This window comes from Mirounga leonina, unplaced genomic scaffold (genome assembly GCF_011800145.1).
Source record: "Mirounga leonina isolate KUSES-001 unplaced genomic scaffold, KU_Mleo_1.0 Mir_204, whole genome shotgun sequence".
Classification (NCBI taxonomy): Eukaryota; Metazoa; Chordata; class Mammalia; order Carnivora; family Phocidae; genus Mirounga; species Mirounga leonina.
The window spans coordinates 6,006,559-6,033,279 of record NW_023270513.1 but is presented as its reverse complement, the minus strand read 5'-3'; the positions used below and the strand labels follow the sequence as shown (position 1 = coordinate 6,033,279).

At 37.5% G+C, this 26,721-nt stretch overlaps 1 protein-coding gene across 1 annotated transcript in view; it reads left to right on the top strand.

Annotated features, from left to right (window-relative positions):
• Nucleotides 1-26,721, top strand: part of ZDHHC15 (zinc finger DHHC-type palmitoyltransferase 15) — a 153,808-nt gene that overhangs the window by 85,761 nt on the left and 41,326 nt on the right. Inside the window, exons 4-10 of the mRNA XM_035028780.1 lie at nucleotides 4,619-4,739; nucleotides 7,592-7,661; nucleotides 10,177-10,209; nucleotides 10,950-11,070; nucleotides 15,957-16,089; nucleotides 17,694-17,820; nucleotides 19,543-19,646. Coding sequence (XP_034884671.1) covers nucleotides 4,619-4,739; nucleotides 7,592-7,661; nucleotides 10,177-10,209; nucleotides 10,950-11,070; nucleotides 15,957-16,089; nucleotides 17,694-17,820; nucleotides 19,543-19,646 — 709 coding nt within the window. The remainder of the gene's footprint in view (nucleotides 1-4,618; nucleotides 4,740-7,591; nucleotides 7,662-10,176; nucleotides 10,210-10,949; nucleotides 11,071-15,956; nucleotides 16,090-17,693; nucleotides 17,821-19,542; nucleotides 19,647-26,721) is intronic.

Genomic DNA, 26,721 nt, shown 5'->3' with positions numbered 1-26,721 from the left:
CCGAAGCAACTTCTTCCTAGAAACATCGCCAAAGGCAAGGGAAGCAAGGGCAAAAATGAACTATTAGGACTTCATCAAGATAAAAAGCTTTTGCAAAGCAAAGGAAACAGTCAACAAAACCAAAAGACAACCGACAGAATGGGAGAAGATATTTGCAAATGACATATCAGATAAAGGGCTAGTATCCAAAATCTATAAAGAACTCATCAATCTCAACACCCAAAGAACAAAGAATCCAATCAAGAAATGGGCAGAAGACATGAACAGACATTTTTCCAAAGAAGACATCCAAATGGCCAACAGACACATGAAAAAGTGCTCAACATCGCTCAGCATCAGGGAAATCCAAATCAAAACCTCAATGAGATACCACCTCACACCAGTCAGAATGGCTAAAATTAACAAGTCAGGAAACGACAGATGTTGGCGGGGATGCGGAGAAAGGGGAACCCTCCTACACTGTTGGTGGGAATGCAAGCTGGTGCAGCCACTCTGGAAAACTGTATGGAGGTTCCTCAAAAAGTTGAAAATAGAGCTACCATATGATCCAGCAATTGCACTACTGGGTATTTACCCCAAAGATACAAAAGTAGGGATCCGAAGGGGTACGTGCACCCCGATGTTTATAGCAGCAATGTCCACAATAGCCAAACTGTGGAAAGAGCCAAGATGTCCATTGACAGATGAATGGATAAAGAAGAAGTGGTATATATATATACAATGGAATATTATGCAGCCATCAAAAGGAATGAGATCTTGCCATTTGCAACGACGTGGATGGAACTGGAGAGTATTTTGTTGAGTGAAATAAGTCAAAAAGAGAAAAACATGTATCATATGATCTCACTGATATGAGGAATTCTTAATCGCAGGAAACAAACTGAGTATTGTTGGAGTGGGGGGTGGGGTGGGAGGGATGGGGTGACTGGGTGATAGACACTGGGGAGGGTATGTGCTCTGGTAAGCACTGTGAATTGTGCAAGACTGTTGAATCTCAGATCTGTACCTCTGAAACAAATAATGCAATATATGTTAAGAAAAGAAAAGAAAAGAAGAAGAAGAAGAAGAAGATGAAGAAGGAAGAAGGGAGAAGGAGGAGGAGAAGGAGAAGAAAAGAAGGAGAAGGAGAAGAGAAGGAGAAGGAGAAAGGAAAGGAAGGAGAAGGAGAAGGAGGAGGAGGAGGAGGAGGAGGAGGAGGAGGAGGAGGAGAAGGAGAAGGAGAAGGAGAAAGAAGGAGAAGGAAGGAGAAGGAGAAGGAGAAGGAAGGAGAAGGAGGAGAAGGAGAAGAGAAGGAGGTAGCGGGAGGGGAAGAATGAAGTGGGGGAAATCGGAGGGGTAGACGAACCATGAGAGACGATGGACTCTGAAAAACAAACAGGGTTCTAGAGGGGAGGGGGTGGGAGGATGGGTTAGCCTGGTGGTGGGTTTTGAGGAGGGCACATTCTGCATGGAGCACTGGGTGTTGTGCACAATGAATCATGGAACACTTCATCTAAAACTAATGATGTAATGTATGGGGATTAACATAAGAATAAAAAAAAGGGTATCAAGACCATTCAATGGGGAAAAGATGGTCTTTTCAACAAATGGTACTGGGAAAACTGGACATGCACATGCAAAATAATGAAGTTGGACCCTTACACCATATACAAAAATTAGCTCAAATGGAAAGCTACAGAACCTTTAGAAAAAAAATATGGGGGGTGGTGGTGCCTGGGTGGCTCAGTTGGTTAAGCATCTGCCTTTGGCTCAGGTCATGATCTCAGGGTCTTGGGATTGAGCCCCCATTGGACTCTCTGCTCAGCGGGTAGTCTGCTTCTCCCTCTCCTTCTGCTCCTCCACCCCCCAATTCGTGCTTTTTCACACATGTGCTCTCTCACTCTCTCTCAATCTCAAGTAAATAAATAAATAAATAATCTTTAGGAAAAAACATAGGGAATAAGTTTCATGACTTTGGATCTGGCAATGACTTCTTGGACATGACATCAAAAGCAAAGGAAACAAAAGTAAAGGTAAACTGGACTACATTAAAATTTAAACTTCTGGACATCAAGCCACAAGCAATAGAGTGAAAAGGTAACCTAAGGAATGGGAGAAAATGTTCACAAATTATATACTCAATAAATGTCAAGTATCCAGAATATATAAAGATTCTTACAACTCAACAACAAAAAGACAAACAGCCCAACTAATAAATGGGCAAATGATTTGACTAGACATTTCTCTAAAGAATATATGTGAATGGCCAACAAGCACATGAAAAGATGATTGACATCATTAGTCAATAGAGAAATGTAAATCAAGACTACAGTGAGATACCACTTCACACCCACTAAGAAGTCCAAAATATAAATACATACATACGTACATATATATGTACATACATACAGAAAAGAGAGAGAGAGAGAGAAAGAAGGAAGGGAGGGAGGGAGAGAACAAGTGTTAATGTGGATGTGGGAAATTCTGGATCCTCATATATTGCTACCGGGAATGTAAAATGGTACAGCTGGTGTGGAAGACAGTTTTTCAGTTTCTCATAAAGTTAAATATAAAATTATCTTGTGATCCAGCAATTCTATTCCTAGGTATATACTCAAATTGAAAACAGGTGTTCAAAAGTTATACACAATTGTTCATAGAGCACTAGTCACTATGGCCAGAAGATGGAAATGGAATATTCATCAACAGACGAATGGATAAACCAAGGGTGGTATGTCCATAAATGGAATATTATCCAGGTATAACAAGGAGTGCATTACTGATACATGCCACAGCCTGGATGAACCCTGAAAACATTACGCTAATTGAAAGACACCAGACACCAAAGACCACATATTGTTTGATACCATTTGTATGCAATATCCAGAAAGGAAGGAAATCTAATGAGACAGGAAGTAGATTAATGGTTGCTAGGATCTGGGGATGGGGGAAATAAGGAATTATAGCTCAATGCATATGGGGTTTCCTTTTGAGGTGATGAAAATATTCTGGAAGTAGATAGTGGTGATGGCTGCCCAACACTGTGAATGTACTAAATGCCACTGTGTACACTATGAAATGTGCACTTTAAAATGGAATTTTATGTTATGTGAATTTTAGCTCAATAGAAATAATTGTCCCCTCCACCCTATTTAGGAAGCTTATAGGCCAATAGAAAGGCTGAATGGTTGGGAATTTTGTAGGCCTAAATTTACTGGGTGGGATGATGGTAAGATTTAGATAAGAACTGCAAATGTCTAACACTTCAGACCACATCTTCATCATTTTTAATTGGTAAAAAGAAAAGGTGAGTCTTTGGGGACTATTTGATAGCCATGATATTCATTTCACTAATACCAAATACATCCCAATCTATCACCCATTGCCCACCCAAAATGTGTTTACTGGTTCATTGCATTCTAATCCTCAGAAAGGCTTGGTTAGTGCCAGAAATAGGGCATCCAAACATGACATCTTATTCCAATCCAAAACTTACTTGTTGAATAGCCACAAGGTTTTCATCACATACTAACAGTAACAACCCTGCCTCTGCCTTTCAAGCAGGTACAGTATGCCACACAAAAGTTATATTCCCCAGGACAGCCCCCAAATTAGAGGGCTGTTCCAAGTGCTACTTTTAATTATCAGAATTAAAAGGAATTGGTTAAAACTTTATACTACAAACTAGAATAGTTAAAATTTAAAATGATAGTATAAAATATTTTTAAATGATTTAAGAAATTAGACTTGTAAAAGAAACTTTTAATTATTATACAGTACTTTTACACCAATCTTATGAAGTAGGTATTATTTCCTCTATTTTACAGATGAAGAAACTTGGGTTGAGAGTGTCCGATTTTCCAAAGTGATTTTTTAATTATTAAGTGGAAGAGATGAGGTTTAAACCCCCAAAATCTGATCACAGATCCTTTTCTTTTTCACCTCTGCCTACCTTTTGGCCCAGACAGAAGAAAGCTTTCAAGTCTGTGTTACTTTGGAAAATTGTTGACATATCTTTTGCAAGATTAGCAAAGTGTGGTGCCAACATTGGCAATAAGCTTCATACCAGACTAAAAATTTCTGCAATAATAAGAATACCCAAATTTCTACTCATTTGTGAGCTTAGAATATAGTGTCACAAGCAGTCTCATCCAGCTTCTCTAAGAGTGTAACCTATGAAAAATACCTACAACTTAATAACAATCATAGTTAATCATCAACAGGGTCCTGGCAGCAAGGTATCATACATATGTATATAACATCATATTATGGTATAATGGAGTGGAAAGGGCACAAGTCTTGGAATCAGGTGAACTGGGTTTGGAGGAATCAGGTGAACTGGGTTTGGAGCTTAGTTTTGCTACATACTAGTTAGTGAGTATAACCATGGACAAAGTCTTGATCTTGCTAAGTTTTCTTTATTTATAAAACAATACTACCTATCACGTGGACTTATGAAGATTGAGATAAAAGCCAGATAAAATAATTAAGATAATTATGCTGAGAAAGTTATAAGCCAAATTGGTACCTAGACTTCAAGGGTAGATAACAAATATTTTCACCTAAATAGTTATTGTTGTTTTTAACATTTTCTGTGAACCTTGGAAAATAAAGTCTCACCTCTTACTTCTGCTTCTAGTTCCACTTGTCCTATTCAGACAAGGAACGCTATGAAAATGAAGAGAGACCTGAGGTCCAGAAGCAGATGCTCATCGATATGGCCAAAAAGCTACCAGTTTACACAAGAACTGGGAGTGGAGGTCAGTTCATCCAAAGTCACCTAGAGAAATGGCAAGTCACATTTTGAGATCGGCAAGGACCTCAAAAAGGCTAAGTCATATATATCCACAGGCTCATCTGTATACCTAGCACTGGAGTCTACCACTAACATTTTGCTATGTTACATTATCATATATCTGTCCACAAATCCATCCCTCATCTATCATCCATCAAGCCATCTTATTTTTTCATACATTTCAAACTAAGTAGCAAATATCAGTACACATCTACCTAAATATTTTATCATTCTTTTTTGAGTGAAATTTGCATACAAAGACACATACAAATCTTAAGTGTGCCGTTCAGTGTTTTGACAGATGTACACATTTGTGTAACTAAAACCTCTATAAACATTACCACATGCCGAGAAAGTTTTCTCATGCTCCTTCCCAGTCACTCCCACCAATCACCACCAAGGCAACCACTATTCTGATAGTTTTCCATCATAGATTAGTTTTACCACTCTAGAATTTTATATAAATGTAATCATACAGTATTACTGTTGTGTCTGGCTTCTTTTATTTAGCATAATATTTTGAGATTCCTTCACATTTCTGTGTATTTTATTCCTTTTATTGCTGAGTAGTATTTCATTGTATGAATATATCATAGTTTGTTTATCCATTCACCAGTAGATGCACATTTGGTGTTTCCAGTGCTTAGCTATCATGAGTAAATCTGCTATGAATATTCTTGTATAAGTATTTGTGCAGAGATATGTCATCTTTCTTGGGTAAATGTCCACTATGGAGTTTTACTCTTAGTTTTCATCTGTATGACTAAAATAGTACTAGCTGAACAAGTTTTCCACCTTTCAAAATTTGAAACTCAAACCTCTTGACAAGTCATCCTAATGTTTCTAATAAGGAAGATTGTGTCTTAAGGCTTTGGGAATTATACTGTTAGACATTTATGTTCATCTGTTTATCATTTATTTATTCAGTTATCATTTATTAAGATCCTGTGTGGCAATTGGGGGAATTTTAGTATGATCTGGGTATCAGATATTAAGGACTTACTATTAATTTTGTTAGAGCATTGATGTCATGGTAGTCATGATTTTTTAAAAGTCTTCATGCATACTGAAATATGGTGAAAAGTAGACAGGAAATTATTTGTATAATTTCTCACAGTAGTAAACAGAATGATGGATAGAAGAGATTGGTTACAAACTAAAGGTGTATGGGATGAATTAGATCCAAGATAAATTTTGTTTGATCTCTAATGTATCATTTAAAACTTTGTATTTGTTACTGATTTTTAACAACTAGAATATTTCCACATGAAAGTCCTTATTTTTGGCTTCTCCTGAAAACTCGGACACTCTGGCAATATTCAGTCTGCATTTTCACATGGCAAAAACTAGCTAAAGCTGAGTAGTAGCCACACTCTTTAAATAAGGCATGCATTCTCAGGTTCCCTCACAGTCTCCAACTAGCTGCTTCACTCACTACTCACTAGTCTCTGGACCCTTGAATCATTTGTTTGCAGCCCTATGATATAGAGAAGGCTTCTCTGAGGAAATATCTTTTGGTTTGAGACCTGAATAATAAAAACCAGCAGGAAGTAAAGAGCAGAGGAACTGGCATCCCAGGCAGAAGGTACTGCAAGTACAAAGGCCCTTAGACAGGAGCAAGCTTGCAGTATTAGAAGAACAGCCAGCCAGCCATGTGACTGGAGTATAGCAGGTGGAGAGTGATACCAGTTAAAACTGAAGAGGCAAGCAGAGGCCAGATGATACAGGCCATGGTAAGGAGTTTGGATTTTATTCTAATGGTGTTGGAAGTCCACTGAAGGTTTTAAGTAAAAAGTGATATAATCTGATTTCCATTTTAACAGATCATCTAGCTATTCTATAGAGAACATATTATGGGGAACAAGAATGAAAAAGTAAATAATTAGGCATCTGTTGCTGTAATCTAAATGAGAGATGATGGTGGCTTAAACTGGGCAATGATATTACTATATCTTTACAAACATGCTGAATGAATTAAACATGCATGTCCCTCTCCCTTTTTCTTTGCCTCGATTATAATCATACTTTTGTCATCCCTCCCATTGCTAGACATAAACACAAACTGCTGAATTAGCAGTCCATTATGCTAAATCAATTATATATGCTTAATGTACACTTCAGATGGAATATTATATTAGCTCAAATTATTCATGATTTTAGTTGTTTCACTTAATAATTACATTAAACACAGTCATACTGTATTGATGAACAGAGAAAATGAGAAGAAAAGGAAAATGCCTTTCATTAAGGGAAATAAAGAAAGGAAGGAGAGAAGGAAGGAAGAGGGAGGGAGAATTTTTTTTTATATCAGACTTATAGAGTGAAGAGAACCCTGAGTGAAATAAGGGGTCAGAAAAACTATATTGGTCACAGTCCTGCCACTCACTTGCTGTGTGATCTTGTGTAAGTCACTTGATATGGCTCAAGTCTTTACTTCCTTCATCTGTGAAATGGTCAACTGAATTAATTGTTTTCATATAGGAAAGTTGGAGTAAACAGAATCTGAATGGTTTTCCCAAGATCACTTAAGCAGTTGACAGCATAGTTTGTTTTATAATACCAAATCTTATTATCAGATATCCAGATATGAAAACTTTTCCCTTTACCTTCATCCCCCAAAAGGTGCCTTCAAGATTGATCTAACAAGGAAAAAAAATACATACCACAATTCTCTTCTGTGATCTGCCTTTTTCTTGGTAAATGAGATGAGCTTGACTACCTGTAATCAGTGTATAACAAGACATCCAGATAGGCTAGTAAGATATATGGTGTCATATTGAGCCCTAACCAATGCTAACCACCTTATTTTTCCTATAGCTGTTAGATTCTGTGACCGGTGCCATTTGATCAAGCCTGATCGCTGCCACCACTGCTCTGTCTGTGCCATGTAAGTGACATCCATATTTCCCCTGGGCTGAGCTTGGACAACAACCTGACTGATCCTAACATGTGACCATGCCTAGATAAGAGCATTTCCTTTCAATCATAATGAACACATGCCACATACCCTCTTAGAATGACGATTATTCAAACTATTCTAAAGATAGGAAAGAGATATAAAACTCCATTTTAAAAATAAATGTTCGGGGTGCCTGGGTGGCTCAGTCGGTTGAGCGTCCGACATTTGATTTCGGCTCAGGTCATGATCTCAGGGTCCTGAGATGGAGCCCCAGGTCAGGTTCCACGCTCAGTGGGGAGTCTGCTTCTCCCCCTCTCCCTCTGCTCCTCCCCCTGCTCACACTCTCTCTGTCAAATAAAACTTTTTAAAAAATTAAAAAATGGGGCGCCTGGGTGGCTCAGTCGGTTAAGCATCTGCCTTCAGCTCAGGCCATAATCATGGGGTCCTGGGATCGAGCCCTGCATTGGGCTCCCTGCTCAGCGGGGAGCCTGCTTCTCTCTCTACCTCTGCTGCCCCCCCTGCTTCTGCTCTCTCTCTCTTATGTTCTCTCTCTCTCAAATAAATAAAAAAAATCTTTAAAAATAAATAAATAAATAAAAATTTAAAAAATTAAAAAAAAATAAATGTTCTGTCTCAGAACAGTTTAGATTTATAGAATTATTGTGATGATAGTTCTCATATGTCCTACATCCAGTTTCCCCTATTATCAACATCTTACATTAGTATGATACATTTGTTACAACTAATGAACCAACATCAATACATTATTTTTATTTGAAGTCCATACTCTGTTTAGAATTCCTCAGTTTTTCTCTAATGTTCTTTTTCTTTTCTAAGATCCCATCCAGGATACCACATTACATTTAGTTGGCATGTCTTCCCAGGTTCTTTTAGCTCTTACAGTTTCTCAGACTTTACTTGTTTTTGATAACCATGACAGTTTTTAGGATTTTAGGATTAATGATCAAGTATTTTGTAGAATATCCCTCAGTTGGGGTTTGTCTGATATTTTTCTCATGATTAGACTTGGGTACTGTGTTTTGGGTAGGAAGAGCATAGAGGTAAAATACCATTATCATTGTATTGTATCAAGGACACATATTATGAACATGACTTATCATGTTCATCTTGATCTTATCATATTAATCTTGATCATCTGGCTGAGGTAGTGTTTGTCAGATTTCTCTAATATAAATTTACTCTTCCTCTGCTGCTTCCTTTACCCTTTGGAAGGAAGTCACTATGTATAGCCCAAACTAAAGGAATGGAAAATTATGCTCCCCCTCCTTGAAGGCAGAATATCTACATAAATTGTTTGGAATTCTTCTCTTGAGAGATTTGACTCTTCTCCCTTATTTGTTTCTTTATTTGTTTATTATTCATATAACTATATAGGCATGGATAATCACTTTATATTTTGGGTTATACCTCAGTACCACTTTATTTTGTTACTCGAATTATTCCAGCTTTGTAAAGTCACATCTGTATGTTAATAAATATAATCTTCATGTCCTTCTTCTTGGGTGTTATGTTCCACCCATATTTCTCTTACTATTGATTCAGAGAGATCTGTCAAAAGATCAGAAATAGCCAAAGTAAAATAAATAAATCACGAGAGTAGTAATTAGTAATTTTTTTTATTTTTTTAAAGATTTTATTTATTTATTTGAGAGAGAGAGAGCACAAGCAGGGGAGGGGCAGAGGGAAAGAGAGAAGCAGGCTCCTGGCTGAGCAGGGAGCCCAACGTGGGGCTCGATCCCAGGATCCCAGGATCATGAACTGAGCTGAAGGCAGACAATTGACTGAGCCACCCAGGGGCCCCTAATTAGTAAAATTTTATTGTGTACACACCAGAAAGACAGTTTGCAAACTGGGAGCACTCAAACCAAAACATAAAATGAGGCTTGAGATATATTGTTATAAAACAGCTTATATAGTGAGAAAACAAGGCCTTTTTATTCTTCACAGTGGTTAGGATATTCATAATTTTCTTAAATGATAGAGAATTGGTCAGTGGTTACTTTATATCAACCTTAGAAAACAGTTTAAATTTTAATGATTTCCAGAGGCATAAGCAAGAAATGACCCAGGTCAGGTCAGTCTTATAAAATAAGCTAAATTAAGCTTTGCTTGTATGACTAAACTGGTTTTGTCAGCTTGAGAAATTTGCAAGGATGGTCTCCATTTGTCTTTTATTTTAACAGACTGTAGCCATATGTTTTCTTCTGTATTTTTATTAATCTGTATATTGAGCAAAATGAGGGGAGATATCTTAGACTTCTAGGCATGTAACTTGCTGCCCGTATAATCCTATAAAGTGTTGTGATTGGCTCATCCAAGAAATAACTGAGAACAAAATAATTTTGCAGTAGCTTATAGTGGAAATCTAGGAATGAGTGTACTGGTACCATGTAAAAATACTGGTGAGACTTGAGTTCAATTATGAGGTATTACTTCATTTCCGTAGCTCCACTTATTACACTGTATTTTGTTTCTTTTGTAGGTGTGTATTAAAAATGGACCATCACTGCCCTTGGTATGTCCCTTTGATTCATGTCTTTATTCTGAAAGGGTCAAAGTTGCTCAAAATGCCTATTTTCCTAAGCACAGTTGTAACATGTTTGTTTCTCTAACCATAAATCACTGGGTCTTGTATATACATGGGGGGCAGGGCAGGCATAACATTTTAAAGCAAAAATAAATATACCACCAAAGGTATGGTAGTGAATTCCTGAGCTCACAAAACTAATGGTCTTTTGTCCATTAGCTTTAGTAATTGGGTGTAGTAATGAAATCAAGCACAAATAGTTCTCTTCTTTGACATTATACAATTAAGTTCTGTTTTTAGTTGTCTTGATGTTTGAAATATTCTAGATCATTAACTTCAGTAATTCTCCAAATTTTGTATGTCTGACCTAGAGAACCAGTCTGAAACATCTAACTACAAAGAGAACATGCCACACTGTACTAAGTGTAGCTGTTGAGATTATAGTAGGTTTTTAGCATCCAAGATTCAGGTTTTCTTGGGTGGGTCAGGAACCAGTCCAGAACTATTAAGTAGGCCAGGTGTCTCTATGCCTGTAAATGAAAAGAGAAAGAAGTGAGACATGAACTTGTTTTTCTAGTCTGTTTCTATTAAGGGACTTCTGTTGAGTTTCTACACAACACATAATAAAGCAGCAAGAATAACGTCCTTCCATTGCTTTGTTCATTTATGTATCAGTGTGTTCTCAATCAATGGATCCTGATTTCAAATTCTTTTCTTTTTTTTTTTAGGGTTAATAATTGCATTGGCTTTTCCAACTACAAATTCTTTCTTCAGTTCTTAGCTTATTCTGTTCTCTACTGCCTGTACATTGCTACAACAGTCTTCAACTATTTCATCAAATACTGGAGAGTAAGTTAAATAACCCTGAAAGGTCACCCCCAAAACACACATCTGTGACATTTTTCAACTTTCCTTTTTACATTTTGAAATACTAAGATAACCAGAAAGGAAGCCACCAAAAACAAGTTTCCCATGTGGAATATTCTGAGATTTAGGAGTTTGTTATTTAAGGATTCCACTTAAATTTCTGTCATACATGAGAATCTTGTTAAGACCTTTGGGAACCTAACCTCTTGACTCTTAGTGATTCTTTACAATGTATTTACCTAGTCAAGTTTAAAATATCCACTTCTTACCAATTATAGATTTTTAAAATGTTGAAACTAATTTTGAATCTCTAGTTTCCTAAGAAAAATGCTAACAAAATATTCCCTCGGGGCGCCTGGGTGGCTCAGTCGTTAAGCGTCTGCCTTCGGCTTGGGTCATGGTCCCAGGGTCCTGGGATCGAGCCCCGCATCGGGCTCCCTGCTCTGCAGGAAGCCTGCTTCTCCCTCTCCCACTCCCCCTGCTTGTGTTCCCTCTCTCGCTGTGTCTCTCTCTGTCAAATAAATAAATAAATAAAATCTAAAAAAAAAAAAACCAAACAAATATTCCCTCATTGTCCGAAAATACTTTCTCATTTCCTGTTCAAAGGAGAGTTGCAAAATTCCTACTGGACAAAAAGATTCATTGACTCATCTTCGCACATAACCAAAATGAAATGGGGAGTCTTATTTGAGCTTTATATGACAAACACTGGGTTGGGAATTAGAAAAACTGAGTTCTAATACTGGCTCTGTTACCTGCTTCCCTGGGTTCTAATACTGGCCCTGTTACCTGCTTCCCTGGCTCATTGCCAAGGTCAAATGAAACATATGTTGAAAGGTAAAGTACTTTTACCTTCTTAATGATTTTGATGATTATAGTGAAATCTAAAAGAGAATTTCACATTTCTTCTACTTGAAGATTTCAACCATATCCCATCTATTTCCAAACGAATTGAAGGCAGATTTTTACTTTACGTATGTGTGTGGGGTCTGGCAGCAGTATAGTGAATTTTTTTTTATTTCATGTCAATGGACTCCAGAAGATATCCCTTCCCCACAATTCCAGTACAGTAGTTAAAATATCATAACCTTCCATGATGAGGGTTGTCCAAACTGAACCTAAATAGCAAAAGACAGATGTGGGCAGAGCTATTAGTAATTACTGAAGGAATTGTACAGGAGCCCATATAATAGGAATATCTCACGTCAGGTGAAGAGGTAAAACAACAGGGAAAGAATGTGAATCCTGTGACCAGACTAAAGATTATAATAAAGTGGAGAACAAAGAAAGAGAGGCAGTGAGAACCTAAATACCTGAGAGTAAATTATTAATTAGTGCTTTGATCCCTACTAGTGTAGAAAATATAGTATAAAAAATTACAGTGATATGTGCTTTCCATTTTCCCAACTTTCTTAATCAATTCAGATATTTAATAACTTTAAGAATCAGGAATTATGGGGCGCCTGGGTGGCTCAGTCAGTTAAGTGTCTGCCTTTGGCTCAGGTCATGATCCCAGGGCCCTGGGATCGAGTCCCACATTGGGCTCCCTGCTCAGCAGAGAGTCTGCTTCTCCCCCTGCCACTACCCACCCTCCGGCTTGTGCACTCTCTCATGCGCGCGCTCTCTCTCTCTCAAATAAATAAATAAGAATCAGGAATTATATAATGTACATCAAAATCTTCAACTCAGGGACACCTGGGTGGCTCAGTTGGTTAAGCCTCCGCCTTTGGCTCAGATCATGATCCCAGGGTCCTGGGATCTAGCCCTGCATCAGGTTCCTTGCTCAGCGGGGAGCCTGCTTCTCCCTCTGCCCCTTCCCCTGCTCATGCTCGCTCTCTCTCTCTCTGACAAATATTGATAAAATCTTTAAAAAAAATCTTCAACTCAGAGATACAAAAATATAAGGAGAAATGAAGTTTTCTCATAAATTTTCCCCAAATACAAAATGATTCATTATCTTGGCATCTCTTCTTTGGCTCCTTTCCATATCTCAGGATCTCTTATCTATTGCTCAAGTTTTCATGACCTGTTTGGCATCCCATTCACACACTGAGCTACTACCCTGAATGTAAAGAAAATCTACTGTATCCAATTCAGCAGAGAAAGTGTCAGCCTTGTCTTCACTACAGACCTTACTTGGTCTTCAACAGAGTAGCTACTGTTTAAGAACTCATAACGGAGTAAACAATGTTGCATTTTACACATTTTGCCTTGGCCCTCCAACTCAGTCAATCATCAAATACCACAATGCCATCCAGGTGCTGTACACTTTTTTTTTCACTCTTGAAAGATAATATTTGGTTGTGAATTAATTACCAAAAATATGCCAGTATTCACGAGCACAAGATGAGCATAGCCTTGTCTTTTTCCTATTCCCTCATTTTTTCTCTAAAATAGATTAGCTCATGCCTGACAGATGGGATGTAAGAAAACCTGTCTTGGCTTGCTCTCATAATGAAAAGGGCATTGATGATTCAGAAAAATGCTTCTATGCAGTCTCTCCAGCCAGAAAGCACTTTGGGGTGGTTTAGAGATGGCTTTTTCAATTTAAATTGAGTCGCACCTTAAAATAAAAAGTAAACACTGCCATATATTTTAAAAACCATGTATCAAGGTGACTAGCGGTTCTCCTAAGAACAGCAGCCTCCGTTTGTATGATACTTTACCATTTTCAAAGCACTTTCATATCTATTATTTCATCTTCTCCTCAACACAACCTTATAAAGTACACAAAATAGGAATTGTAGTCTCATTTAAAAATGATAAAACTGGGGCTCATAGTAGTTAAGTGACTTGCTCAGGATTACCCAGCTTGTAAGTTTCAGTCAGGACTGGAGGCTATCTGACCCTAAGCCCAGAGATCTTAAACACTACACCATATCCTACCGCCCATTATGGTCCTGCAGTAGAGAAGCTATAGCTCCTTTGGAATAAAGAATTCAGAAGACAATGATCAGGTCATGTTTTTCCTCCATATATTAAGTTAAAGAGTAGCAACTTTGATAGGAAATTGATCTTTTACCCTATGAAAAAAGTAGTAATATACACCTTCCACACTGGGCCATGAATCTCTTCACAGAGACTATGAATTATTTTAGAACCAAGATAGTAGTATTATTCTACCAGTATTCCTCTGAACTGTTTCTGGTGGTTATTGCTTTGAGTAATTTAGCATGGTTATCTCCTGGGAAGGTAATTTCAAACACAGGGCCATCAACCTCTTCTAACAACAACAAAAAAAGGCGGGGGGGGGGGGGGGGGGGGGACTTTATCAAGGGATATCCTTTGGCAGACAAAGGACAGTTCTACAAAAGTAATTAGGGGAGGAAAAGACTTCCAGCTTAGCTACCCAGGGTGTGAACTGACTTTCTATCTGTCCCTCTTGCCTAGACATTTCCTATTGCCCATTTAAATATGAAAGATAAGAAGTAAAATAAATGTAAGCTTTAAAAGCTTTAATAAACATACTCAAAAAGTAGAGATTATGAAAGCAAAAACCTAGCTAGGCAAAACCCACTACAAAACAATATATAATTTTTTTCCTATAAACTCAAAACAAAACAAACACAAGCCAATCAAATTTAGTTTGGGAGCTTAGGCCAAGATTTTGTGGAAGGATCATTTCAGAAAGGAGCTTCAGATGAAGTTTTCTGAAGGTTGAAGTCCTTGAGGTAACTATGTCCTGGGCTGCTCTACCCCCATGTAAATTTTACCCAGACTACTCGTCAGCTGAAAACATCTGACTGACTGACTTCTCCTTATCTTCATCCTTCAAACATATATACTCCGAAAGATCCCCAATATTTCCTTACATCAAAATGAATAAAAATTTTCTCTAAGAAAAAAATCCATGCTATCTGAATTTTCCAAGTGTTTCCAAGTCCTAATTTTTTCCTTCCAAATTGAAGTAGAACCAGTCCCTAATGTTAAAGTCCACTTCAATCAAGAATCACCTTTAACTTTACTACTCAAGAGCATTTGGAAATACTTTAATGCAATTCATCATGCCAAAAAAATGATCAGCACAGGAAAGGGGGAAATAAAAAACTTCTCTCAACTGCTTACTCCAAAACTGAAAATGTTTTCTAAAGTTCTCTTCAGAAGATAAAATGTGCATGCTGGTTTAGGGCTGCATGTAAAAAAAGAAGGTTGGCACCACATGGAAAATAAGATGTCCCAGATAACTATAAAAGTCTTTAGCTACCTACTTTTACAATTGCCTGTCAACTCCTGCTTGATTTTACTGTCTAAAGAGCTATTTCACAGAATTTGATATACCAACACCTTCTACTTCAACTATAAAAAACATCCACAAATTTTCACTAGCTTTAAAGTCGGGTTATAACTTATGGGTAGAGCATTTTGAAATTCTACCTATGTGTTTTAACTTCCTACAGGTATCACTGTGATGTTTTCAACATACATATGTCCAAGGAAACATGATATATAAAGTATTTCAGAATAACCCATCTTGAGACAAGAGGATGAACCATATGACCTCAAGATCACCTCTGGCCAGTGATTCATAATTTGCAAACTAAATGGAGTACTAGCCTTAAGATGTTGCATACCAATTATGGCCTGAATATATCCTTCTTACACTACTATTTTCTAATTGCTGCAGTATATACTCTGTTTTACACTGAACTTAATCAAGGATCCATTTTAGGCTTTGTAGGCTGAAAGCATATCCATAATGAGGTATGGTCATCAACAGAAAGAACTTTTATAAAAATTTTATAAAATCTGTTTTTTTAATTATAGCTAGACATTTTATACATATGAGAAAAGTGCTAACATACAGAAAAACTAGCCAAGCCTTATCACTTTAATCCTTTGTTTCTATTTGTTTATTATTTCTGTTCTAGGGGGAATTGCCCAGTGTTCGCTCAAAGTTCCATGTTCTTTTCCTCCTCTTTGTGGCCTGCATGTTTTTTGTCAGCCTTGTGATTCTCTTTGGTTACCATTGTTGGCTCGTCAGCAGAAACAAAACCACCTTAGGTAAGACTGGATATTAAGATGAGGGAAGAAACACATTAATGTATATCATAGTGGCATATGGATTATTCCCAAGGAAGAGAAAAAGTTCCAGTGAAGCATTTTATTTGTAGTGACATTCTTTTGCTTACAAACTGAGACAGATGTAAACACGTTTAACCAAACTGGAGAGCCATAGTGAATGAATAAAGCATTATTGAATGAAACCTCACACAAAACCAAAATGGATCATTGCTCTTTATAATTCACATTGGGTAATAACATCCCAAATTTATAGCTTGAAAAATTTCTAAAAGGTGTTCACATGAGGAAATGGAGGAAAAATCAGTACAGAAGGGAACATCAGAAGGGAGAGGTGAAGGTTAATAAAGATAGAAGACTCTAAATTATTGAGGGCATCCAAAGACAGAGTGCTGAGAAAGAATCCAAACCAACAAATCACTGGATATCTACAATCATCAAGGAGCTGTGGAGGACTGGGAATATGATAAATACACTGAATAAGTGAGTTTCTAGAAAATAAGTACAAGAAATGAACTTTTTTTTTTCTGTTACTCTATACTCCAGGCTGTTATTTGGAGAATTATGTTTCTGCTGGATTCCACTGTAACAACTTTATTTCATCTATCGTGAAACAAATATTTACATTGTATACAAATAAATGCATGAGGAGTGAGGAGAAAGTGTCCAAATATTGAATGTTTAGCTAAGATAGATTGAGCAAAGTTTAGTACAAAAGCCACTATACATTTGGAACTCATTTACTAATAATGCCAATAGCTAAGAAAATATTTACACTCCTTTTCTAAACCAGATATCTGTAGCACTTAGTTGCTAGGGTAGTAGATCAGCACATTTGGCTTAGACATAACTACAAAGTAGAGAAGTACTAAAAACTTCACGATAACAGAATTTGAAAACAAAGAACAAACGGGAAATGGCTAGATGCAGCCAGTCCAACAGTGAAAGTATTTTTTGCTTAATGGGATAAATGTGTGTCTAAAAATAATGTGCACTCACATGGTCCAACTCCTCAGTCTTTGAAGTGATTATAGTTCATCTGTTGACATTTTTACTGGAGTAAAACTCAGTTTCTTACATTCACAGGTTTCAGTGTAAACATCTTCATTTCTGAAATGTCATTTCTGAAATGTCAAAACCAAATCAATGTCATTACCAACTCTTTATGCATCATTACTTTAGTCCCAGCTCTAAAGATGGAGACCACTGGGCTGCTGTTGCCACTTAGATTCAAATAAAGTACTGTTAAATTTGTTCTCTCATGCCTTACAATGCAGCAGCACAAAATATATAGTTCCCCGATGGCTGCTTAATTATTTCTACCATTATGTGATTCTTCTGCCTTTAAAAAAATAGAGTACCAATTCTTTGCATTTAATAACAAAATTATTTTGTATTAAGTAATGAAACTTGTTTTTACTAAGTAATTTAACAATAACTAAGGATGAGAGGCCAATGCTACCACAGCAAAAAGATATTGTAGCATCAAGTCACATTCATGGAGAACTGTAAGATCATGATAGTCCTGAACTTTGTTCCTTTATTGCTTTCTTCCTCTTCTCTTCAACTCCCCTATCCTGCCCTAGAGGCCTTCTGTACTCCAGTGTTTACAAGTGGCCCAGAGAAAAATGGGTTCAACCTTGGCTTCATCAAAAATATCCAGCAAGTGTTTGGAGATAACAAGAAGTTCTGGTTAATACCTATTGGGTCCAGGTAGGTAATTATTACCACTGAAAGAAGTTGATGCTGGACCATGCCTTGAAATAGGAAATTCTGTTTTAATTGTGGTTTGCAACAAATAACAGTCCAGTAAAAAACTCTGTTCCCCAAGCTTTTTTATTTCTAGGTTAATAAAGAGAAATTAGGAGGTGAGGGTATGATAAATAGACATTCTCATGCTTTGTGACAGTGTAAACTGGTACCACTCTTTTATAAATGAATTTGGTAATATGTATAAAAAATGATAAGAATCCACATGTCCATTGTCCTGTAATTCCACTTCTAAAAATCTATCCTAAAAACAAACAAACTAGGCATAAAAATGTTCATCACAACAATATTTCCAGCCAATAATTAGGAAACATCCAACCTAAACATTCAACAATATGCTATATATATATATATATATATATATATATATCCCCACTGACTGGAATATTATGTAGTCATAAGTAATAGTTATTAAAACTATGTCATAGTAAAGGGAAATGCTCCCTCTATTTTAAGTGAAAAATGTAGAATTGAAATGGTATGTACTCTGTGATCAAAAATATATGCAAAAATATGTACAAATAAATCAGAAGAAAACAACAGAGGGGACACCTACCCTAAAAATGCTGTAAGTGGATAAGTGGTACCAGTTGGTGTTTCACAGGCTCATTTATTTAAGCTCTATGGTATATCCTACTATCCTGGCTATAAAGTGCAAGACAAAACTGTGTTGGTGGGTAATGTTGATTAATAACTGTTACCAGCAATTATTTGCACCCCACTAACACACATATACAAATACACACAGTATCACTACATCAAAGAAAGGTCTAAAATGAGTCTTCTCTGAAATAAAAAAACAAAAACAAAAATGAAAGCCCATTCACTTATAATCAGTATACTTACATCCTCTGTAGAGAACTATCAATAAAATCTGTCAACTTTCAGTTAACCACAATTATGAACAGGAGAAAAGGCATAGGTAATATAAAATGAGTAATTCAAAAGTCACTCAGATATAAATTTGCAATGCAGTCAGATATATATTCTCAAATGTTCAAACTGTAGCCCACTCTAGCCAGAACTTAGTTCCCTCCAATGCATCCCATCTGTTGGTGGACAGAGATTCACCAAGGAGGTAGCCCTAGATTACCAAAGATATCCACAAAGTGGATCCCACGTGAGGGTAATTGCCCCCAAAATCTGCACTCCTAGAGATGCCTCATTCTGGCTGTTTCCCATAGTTCCTAATAACCTTTCTGCCATACAAGCCAAATAACGGGACATTCAGACATTAATATCTATCACCAATTCACAGCAACTTATCTCCAATATATCAATGATTCTGAATCTGCTAATTTTTGTTGAAAATTTAGAACCAAAGCAATAAGATAGTTGGATATAAATTCGGATGATCATTAAATGATATTTATGAAGCCTGCAATATGTGCATATTGCCATAGCTGGGCATTGTGGGAAACAAGTTTAACAGTTGCTTACAAACCAAAACAGTTGACAGTGATGCAGACAAACAAGACATAGAAATTGAAAGCAATACAGCAACTAAATGATGCTGTTGTAAAACCCTATTCCACCATGGCTTTAGTGAATAAGCTAAATGGTTTAAATCTTTCTAAGAAACCAGTCCTATTTCTAAGAGGGTTATTAGATTCACAAAAAGTCTATGTCAGCTGCAAGAGTTCACTGCCTTCCTTTCCCCAACAGCCCTGGTGATGGACACTCCTTCCCTATGAGGTCTATGAATGAGTCACAAAACCCACTGCTAGCAAATGAAGAGCCCTGGGAAGACAACGAGGATGAAAACCGAGGTGAGGAGGCTCAGAAGGAAGTCTTTTCTCCACCCATCAGAGCAAGCACTACTAAAGACCATGTTAATACAACCAAAGTAGTGTAGTGAGAAAATAGTGTCCAGAAAGATTACATAAGCATGTCAACCTCATAAGTGCCCTTTGGATAGAGAAGGGCAAGTATGGCCAGATTTGTGTAGCAAATACAGGTGGCTTAGGTTGGATTAGATGGCAGCGTGGAAGGTTTCTTAACAGTTTTGTGATACCATGATTTATAACCAAAGAGATAAGTCAGGAAACATAATAAACAGTGCTGTGTATATTTATAAACAGTCCTGCCAGTTGCTCACTCAATGGTGCTTTGCTTGAGTTAATTTAATCAGTGGACTGCAGCTCACCTTTCTCTACCCTAATTTATTCACATTGCTTAAATTTTCTTTATTTTTTTTAAGATTTTGTTTATTTGAGAGAGAGAGTGAGTGAGAGAGAGAACACAAGCAGGGGCAGAGGGAGAGGGAGAAGCAGACTCCCCGGCTAAGCAGGGAGCCTGATGAGGGGCTTCATCCCAGGACCCTGGGATCATGACCTGAGCCGAAGGCAGACACTTAACCAACTGAGCCACCCAGGTGCCCCTAATTTCCTTTAAAATACATTCCCATTCTGTCTTAGAATGGTTTAAATACACAAAGAAATATAGGATATGTAGGCAAGCCTACACGGCATGTAGTCTACTTTTCTAAAAGGCAGAGCAGCAAAGGAAAAATGAGGAAGCAGAACTTTGTCCTTCCACCTTTCTCCCACCAGATTTTTGGATCATAATGAGATTGGTGTGTGCGTGTGTGAAAAGCTTTAAGTTCTCATGTCACATACCCCTACCATCACCTGTTCTTTGTCTCCACGTGATGTTATGCTTGCAACTGTGCCTCCAGCATGTGTTTATGTTGCTAATACCAGGCATCAAAGTGTAATTTTTACCAGCTGATCCCAATAATACAGTAGCTGACAAAAATTTTGAGTGAGAAATAGTAGTACTAGTCGGAAACTGTACCTGGGGTGAATGAGGCTGATGAGGACACAGAAAAGCATTGAGGTGAGGAACAGAGATGGGAAGCATGCTTTTATAAATGTTTGCCCAGTTAAATTTTCTACGTCCAAGGTTTCTATCTCAAAGTCCCTTTTTAGAGTAAGGCAGATTGCTAGGACTAAGGAAGATAAAACATTCCAAAATTCACAGTTACAAAGGGAAAGAGTTCTTGCCCAGCTGACTGGGCACCTCCCGTATTGACTCCTGCTGAACCTTTATTGAAAAACTGACTTACCTTCCTTCAGCTATCACTCTTTCCATTTTGCTCCTTCAAGTTTTTATTTAAATTCAATTAGTTAATATACAGTGTAATATTAATTTCAGGTATAAAATTTAGTAATTCAACACTAAATAAAGCACAGGGTGCTACCACAACATGTGCCCTCCTTAATCCCTATCACCTATTTAACCCATCCCCAAAACAATTCCTCTCTGATAACCATCAGTTTGTTCTCTATAGTGAAGAGTCAGCTTCTTGGTTTTCCTTTCATTTTTTCCCCCATGTTTGTTTTGTTTCTTAAATTCCACATGAGTCGGGGGGAGGAGCAAGATGGTGGAGGAGTAGGAGACCTAAATTTTGTCTGGTCCCAGGAATTCAGCTACATAGGGATCAAACCATTCTGAACACCTACGAACTCAACAGGAAATCAAAGAAAAGAATAGCAGCAACTCTCTGAACAGAAAAGCAACCACTTTCTGGAAGGTCTCTTCTGATTTGTTTAGTGTATATTTTTCTGGGGTCGTTGTTACCCTGTTAGCATTGTGTTCTCTCATTCGTCTTTTCTCCTCTGGACAAAATGACAAGACGGAAAAAAATCACCTCAACAAAAAGAACAAGAGGCAGTACCGACTGCCAGGGACTTAATCAATACGGACATTGGTAAGATGTCAAAACTAGAGTTCAGAATGACGATTTTAAAGATACTAGCTGGGCTTGAAAAAGCATGGAAGATATTAGAGAAACCCTTTCTGGAGAAATAAAGAACTAAAATCTAACCAAGTCGAAATCAACAAGGCTATTAATGAGGTACAATAAAAAATGGAGGCTCTAATGGTTAGGATAAATGAGGCAGAAGAGAAAATTAGTGATAAAGAAGACCAAATGATGGAAAATAAAGAAGCTGAGAAAAAGAGAGATAAACAACTACTGGATCACGAGGGCAGAATTCGAGAGATAAGTGATACCATAAGATGAAACATATTAGAATAATTAGGATCCCAGAAGAAGAAAGAGAGAGAGGGGCAGAAGGTGTATTGGAGCAAATTATAGCAGAGAACTTCCCTAAATTGGGGAAGGAAACAGGCATCAAACTCCAGGAGGCACAGAGAAACCCCTTCAAAATCAATAAAAATAGGTCAACACCCTGACATCTAGTAGTAAAACTTATGAGTCTCAGAGAGAAAGAGAAAATCCTGAAACAGCTTGGGAGAAGAGATCTGTAACCTACAATGATAGAAACATAAGACTAGAAGGAGACCTATCCACAGACAGCTGGCAGGCCAGAAAGGACTGGCAGGATATATTCAGAGCACTAAATGAGAAAAATATGCAGCCAAGAAGACTATATCCAGCTAGGCTGTCACTGAAAATAGAAGGAGAGATAAAAAGCTTGCAGGACAAACAAAAACTAAAGGAATTTGCAAACATGAAACCAACCCTACAAGAAATATTGAAAGGGGTCCTCTAAGCAAAGAGAGAGCCTAAAAGTAACATAGACCAGAAAGGAAAACAGACAATATACAGTAACAGTCACCTTACAGGCAATACAGTGGCACTCAATTCATATCTTTCAATAGTTACCCTGAATGTAAATGGGCTAAATGTCCCAATCAAAAGACACAGGGTATCAGATTGGATAAAAAAAACAAGACCCATCAATATGCCGTCTGCAAGAGACTCATTTTAGACCCAAAGACACCCCCAGATTGAAAGTGAGGAGGTGGAAAATCATTTACCATGCTAATGGACACCAAAAGAAAGCTGGGGTGGCAATCCTTATATCAGACAAATTAGATTTTAAACCAAAGACTGTAATAAGAGATGAGGAAGGACACTATATCATACTTAAAGGGTCTATCCAACAAGAGATCTAACAATTTAAATATCTATGCCCCTAACATGGGAGCAGCCAATTATATAAGGCAATTAATAACAAAAGCAAAGAAACACATCGACAACAATACAATAATAGTGGGGGACTCTAACACCCCCCTCACTGAAATGGACAGATCATCTAAGCAAAAGATCAACAAGGAAATAAAGACTTTAAATGACACACTGGACCAAATGGACTTCACAGATATATTCAGAACATTCCATCCCAAAGCAACAGAATACACATTCTTCTCTAGTGCCCATGGAACATTCTCCAGAATCGATCACATCCTAGGTCACAAATCAGGTCTCAACCAGTACCAAAAGATTGGGATCATTCCCTGCATATTTTCAGGCCACAGTGTTTTGAAACTAGAACTCAATAACAAGAGAAAAGTCAGAAAGAACTCAAATACATGGAGGCTAAAGAGCATCCTACTAAATAATGAATGGTTCAACCAGGAAATTAAAGAAGAATTTTAAAAAACTCATGGAAACAAATGAAAATGAAAACACAACTGTTCCAAATCTTTGGAATGCAGCAAAGGCGTTCCTAAGAGGAAAGTATATAGCAATACAAGCCTTTCTCAAGAAACAAGAAAGGTCTCAAGTACACAACCTAACCCTACACCTAAAGGAGCTGGAGAAAGAACAACAAATAAAGCCTAAGCCCAGCAGGAGAAGAGAAATAATAAAGATCAGAGCAGAAATCAATGAAATAGAAACCAAAAGAACAGTATAACAGATCAACGAATCTAGGAGCTGGTTCTTTGAAATTATTAACAAGATCGATAAACCCCTGGCCAAACTTATCAAAAAGAAAAGAGAAAGGACCAAAAGAAAAAAAAAAAAAGAAAAGAAAAAGGACCCAAATAAATAAAATCATGAATGAAAGAGGAGAGATCACAACCAACACCAAAGAAATACAAACAATTATAAGAACATATTATGAGCAACTCTATGCCAGCAAATTAGATAATCTGGAAGAAATGGATGCATTCCTAGAGATGTATAAACTACCAAAACTGAACCAGGAAGAAATAGAAAATAGAAATAGAAAACCTATAACCACTAAGGAAATTGAAGCAGTCATCAAAAATCTCCCAACAAACAAAAGCTCAGGGCCAGATGGCTTCCCAGGGGAATTCTACCAAACATCTAAAGAAGAATTAATACCTATTCTTCTGAAACTGTTCAAAAAAATAGAAATGGAAGAGAATCTTCCAAACTCGTTTTATGAGACCACCATTACCTTGATCCCCAAACCAGACAAAGACCCCATCAAAAAGGAGAATTACAGACCAATATCCTTGATGAACATGGATGCAAAAATTCTCACCAAGATACTAGCCAATAGGACCCAACAGTACATTAAAAGGATTATTCACCACGACTAAGTGGGATTTATCCTTGGGCTGCAAGGTTGGTTCAACATCCACAATTCAATGTGATACAATACATTAATAAAAGAAAGAACAAGAACCATATGATCCTCTCGATAGATGCAGAAAAAGCATTTGACAAAGTACAGCATCCTTTCTTGATCAAAACTCTTCAGAGAATAAGGATAGAGGGCACACACCTCAATATCATAAAAGCCATCTATGAAAAACCCACAGTAAATATCATTCTCAATGGGGAAAAACTGAGAGCTTTCCCCCTAAGATCAGGAACACGGCAGGGATGTCCACTATCACCACTGCTCTTCAACATAGTACTAGAAGTCCTAGCCACAGCAATCAGACAACAAAAAGAAATAAACAGTGTCTGAATTGGCAAAGAAGAAGTCAAACTCTCATTCTTTGCAGATGATGTGATACTTTATGTGGAAAACCCAAAAGACTCCACCCCAAAACTGCTAAAACTCATACAGGAATTCAGTAAAGTGGCAGGATATAAAATCAATGCACAGAAGTCAGTGGCATTCCTATACACCAACAACAAGACAGAAGAAAGAGAAATTAAGGAGTTGATCCCATTTACAATTGCACCCCAAACCATAAGATACCTAGGAATAAATCTAACCAAAGAGGTAAAGAATCTGTACTCAGAAAACTATAAAATACTCATGAAAGAAATTGAGGAAGACACAAAGAAATGGAAAAACGTTCCATGCTCATGGATTGGAAGAAAAAATATTGTGAAGATGTCAATGCTACCTAGAGCAACCTACACATTTAATGCAATCCCTATCAAAGTACCATCAGCTTTTTTCACAGAAATTGAACAAATCCTAAAATTTGTATGGAACCAGAAAAGATCCCGAATAGCCAGAGGAATGTTGAAAAAGAAAAGAAAAGCTGGTGGCATTACAATTCCGGACTTCAAGCTCTATTACAAAGCTGAAATCATCAAGACAGTATAGTACTGGCACAAAAACAGACACATAGATCAATGGAACAGAATAGAGAGCCCAGAAATGGACCCTCAACTCTATGGTCAACTAATTTTCGACAAAGCAGGAAAGAATGTCCAATGGAACAAAGACAGTCTCTTCAACAAATGGTGTTGGGAAAATTGGACAGCCACATGCAGAAGAATGAAACTGGACCATTTCCTTACACCACACACAAAAATAGACTCAAAATTATTGAAAGACCTAAATGTGGGACAGGAGTCCATCAAAATCCTAAAGGAGAACACAGGCAGCAACCTGTTCGACCTCAGCCACAGCAACTTCTTCCTAGAAACATCGCCAAAGGCAAGGGAAGCAAGGGCAAAAATGAACTATTGGGATTTCATCAAGATAAAAAGCTTTTGCACAGCAAAAGAAACAGTCAACAAAACTAAAAGACAACCGACAGAATGGGAGAAGATATTTGCAAATGACATATCAGATAAAGGGCTAGTATCCAAAATCTATAAAGAACTTCTTAAACTCAACACCCAAAGAACAAATGATCCAATCAAGAAATGGGCAGAAGACATGAACAGACATTTTTCCAAAGAAGACATCCAAATGGCCAACAGACACATGAAAAAGTGCTCAACATCGTTCAGCATCAGGGAAATCCAAATCAAAACTTCAATGAGATACCACCTCACACCAGTCAGAATGGCTAAAATTAACAAGTCAGGAAATGACAGATGTTGGCGGGGATGCAGAGAAAGGGGAACCCTCCTACACTGTTGGTGGGCATGCAAGCTGGTGCAGCCACTCTGGAAAACAGTATGGAGGTTCCTCAAAAAGTTGAAAATAGAGCTACCATATGACCCATCAATTGCCTGACTGGGTCTTTACCCCAAAGATACAAATGTAGGGATCCGAAGGGGTATGTGCACTCTGATGTTTATAGCAGCAATGTCCACAATAGCCAAACTGTGGAAAGAGCCAAGATGTCCATCGACAGATGAGTGGATAAAGAAGAAGTGGTATATATATACAATGGAATATTGTGCAGCCATCAAAAGGAATGAAATCTTGCCATTTGCAATCACGTGGATGGAACTGGAGGGTATTATGCTGAGTGAAATAAGTCAATCAGAGAAAGACATGTATCATATGATCTCACTGATATGAGGAATTCTTAATCTGAGGAAACAAACTGAGGGTTGCTGGAGTGGTGGGGGGTGGGGGGATGGGGTGGCTGGGTGATAGACATCGGGGACGGTATGTGCTATGGTGAGCGCTGTGAATTGTGTAAGACTGTTGAATCACAGACCTGTACCTCTAAAACAAATAATACATTGTATGTTTTTTAAAAAAAAGAAGATAGCAGGAAGGGAAAAATGAAGGGGGGGAAATCGGAGGGGAAGATGAACCATGAGAGACTATGGACTCTGAGAAACAAACTGAGGGTTCTAGAGGGGAGGGGCGTGGGGGCATGGGTTAGCCTGGTGATGGGTACTAAAGAGGGCACATACTGAATGGAGCACTTGTTGTTATACACAAACAGTGAATCATGGAACACTACATC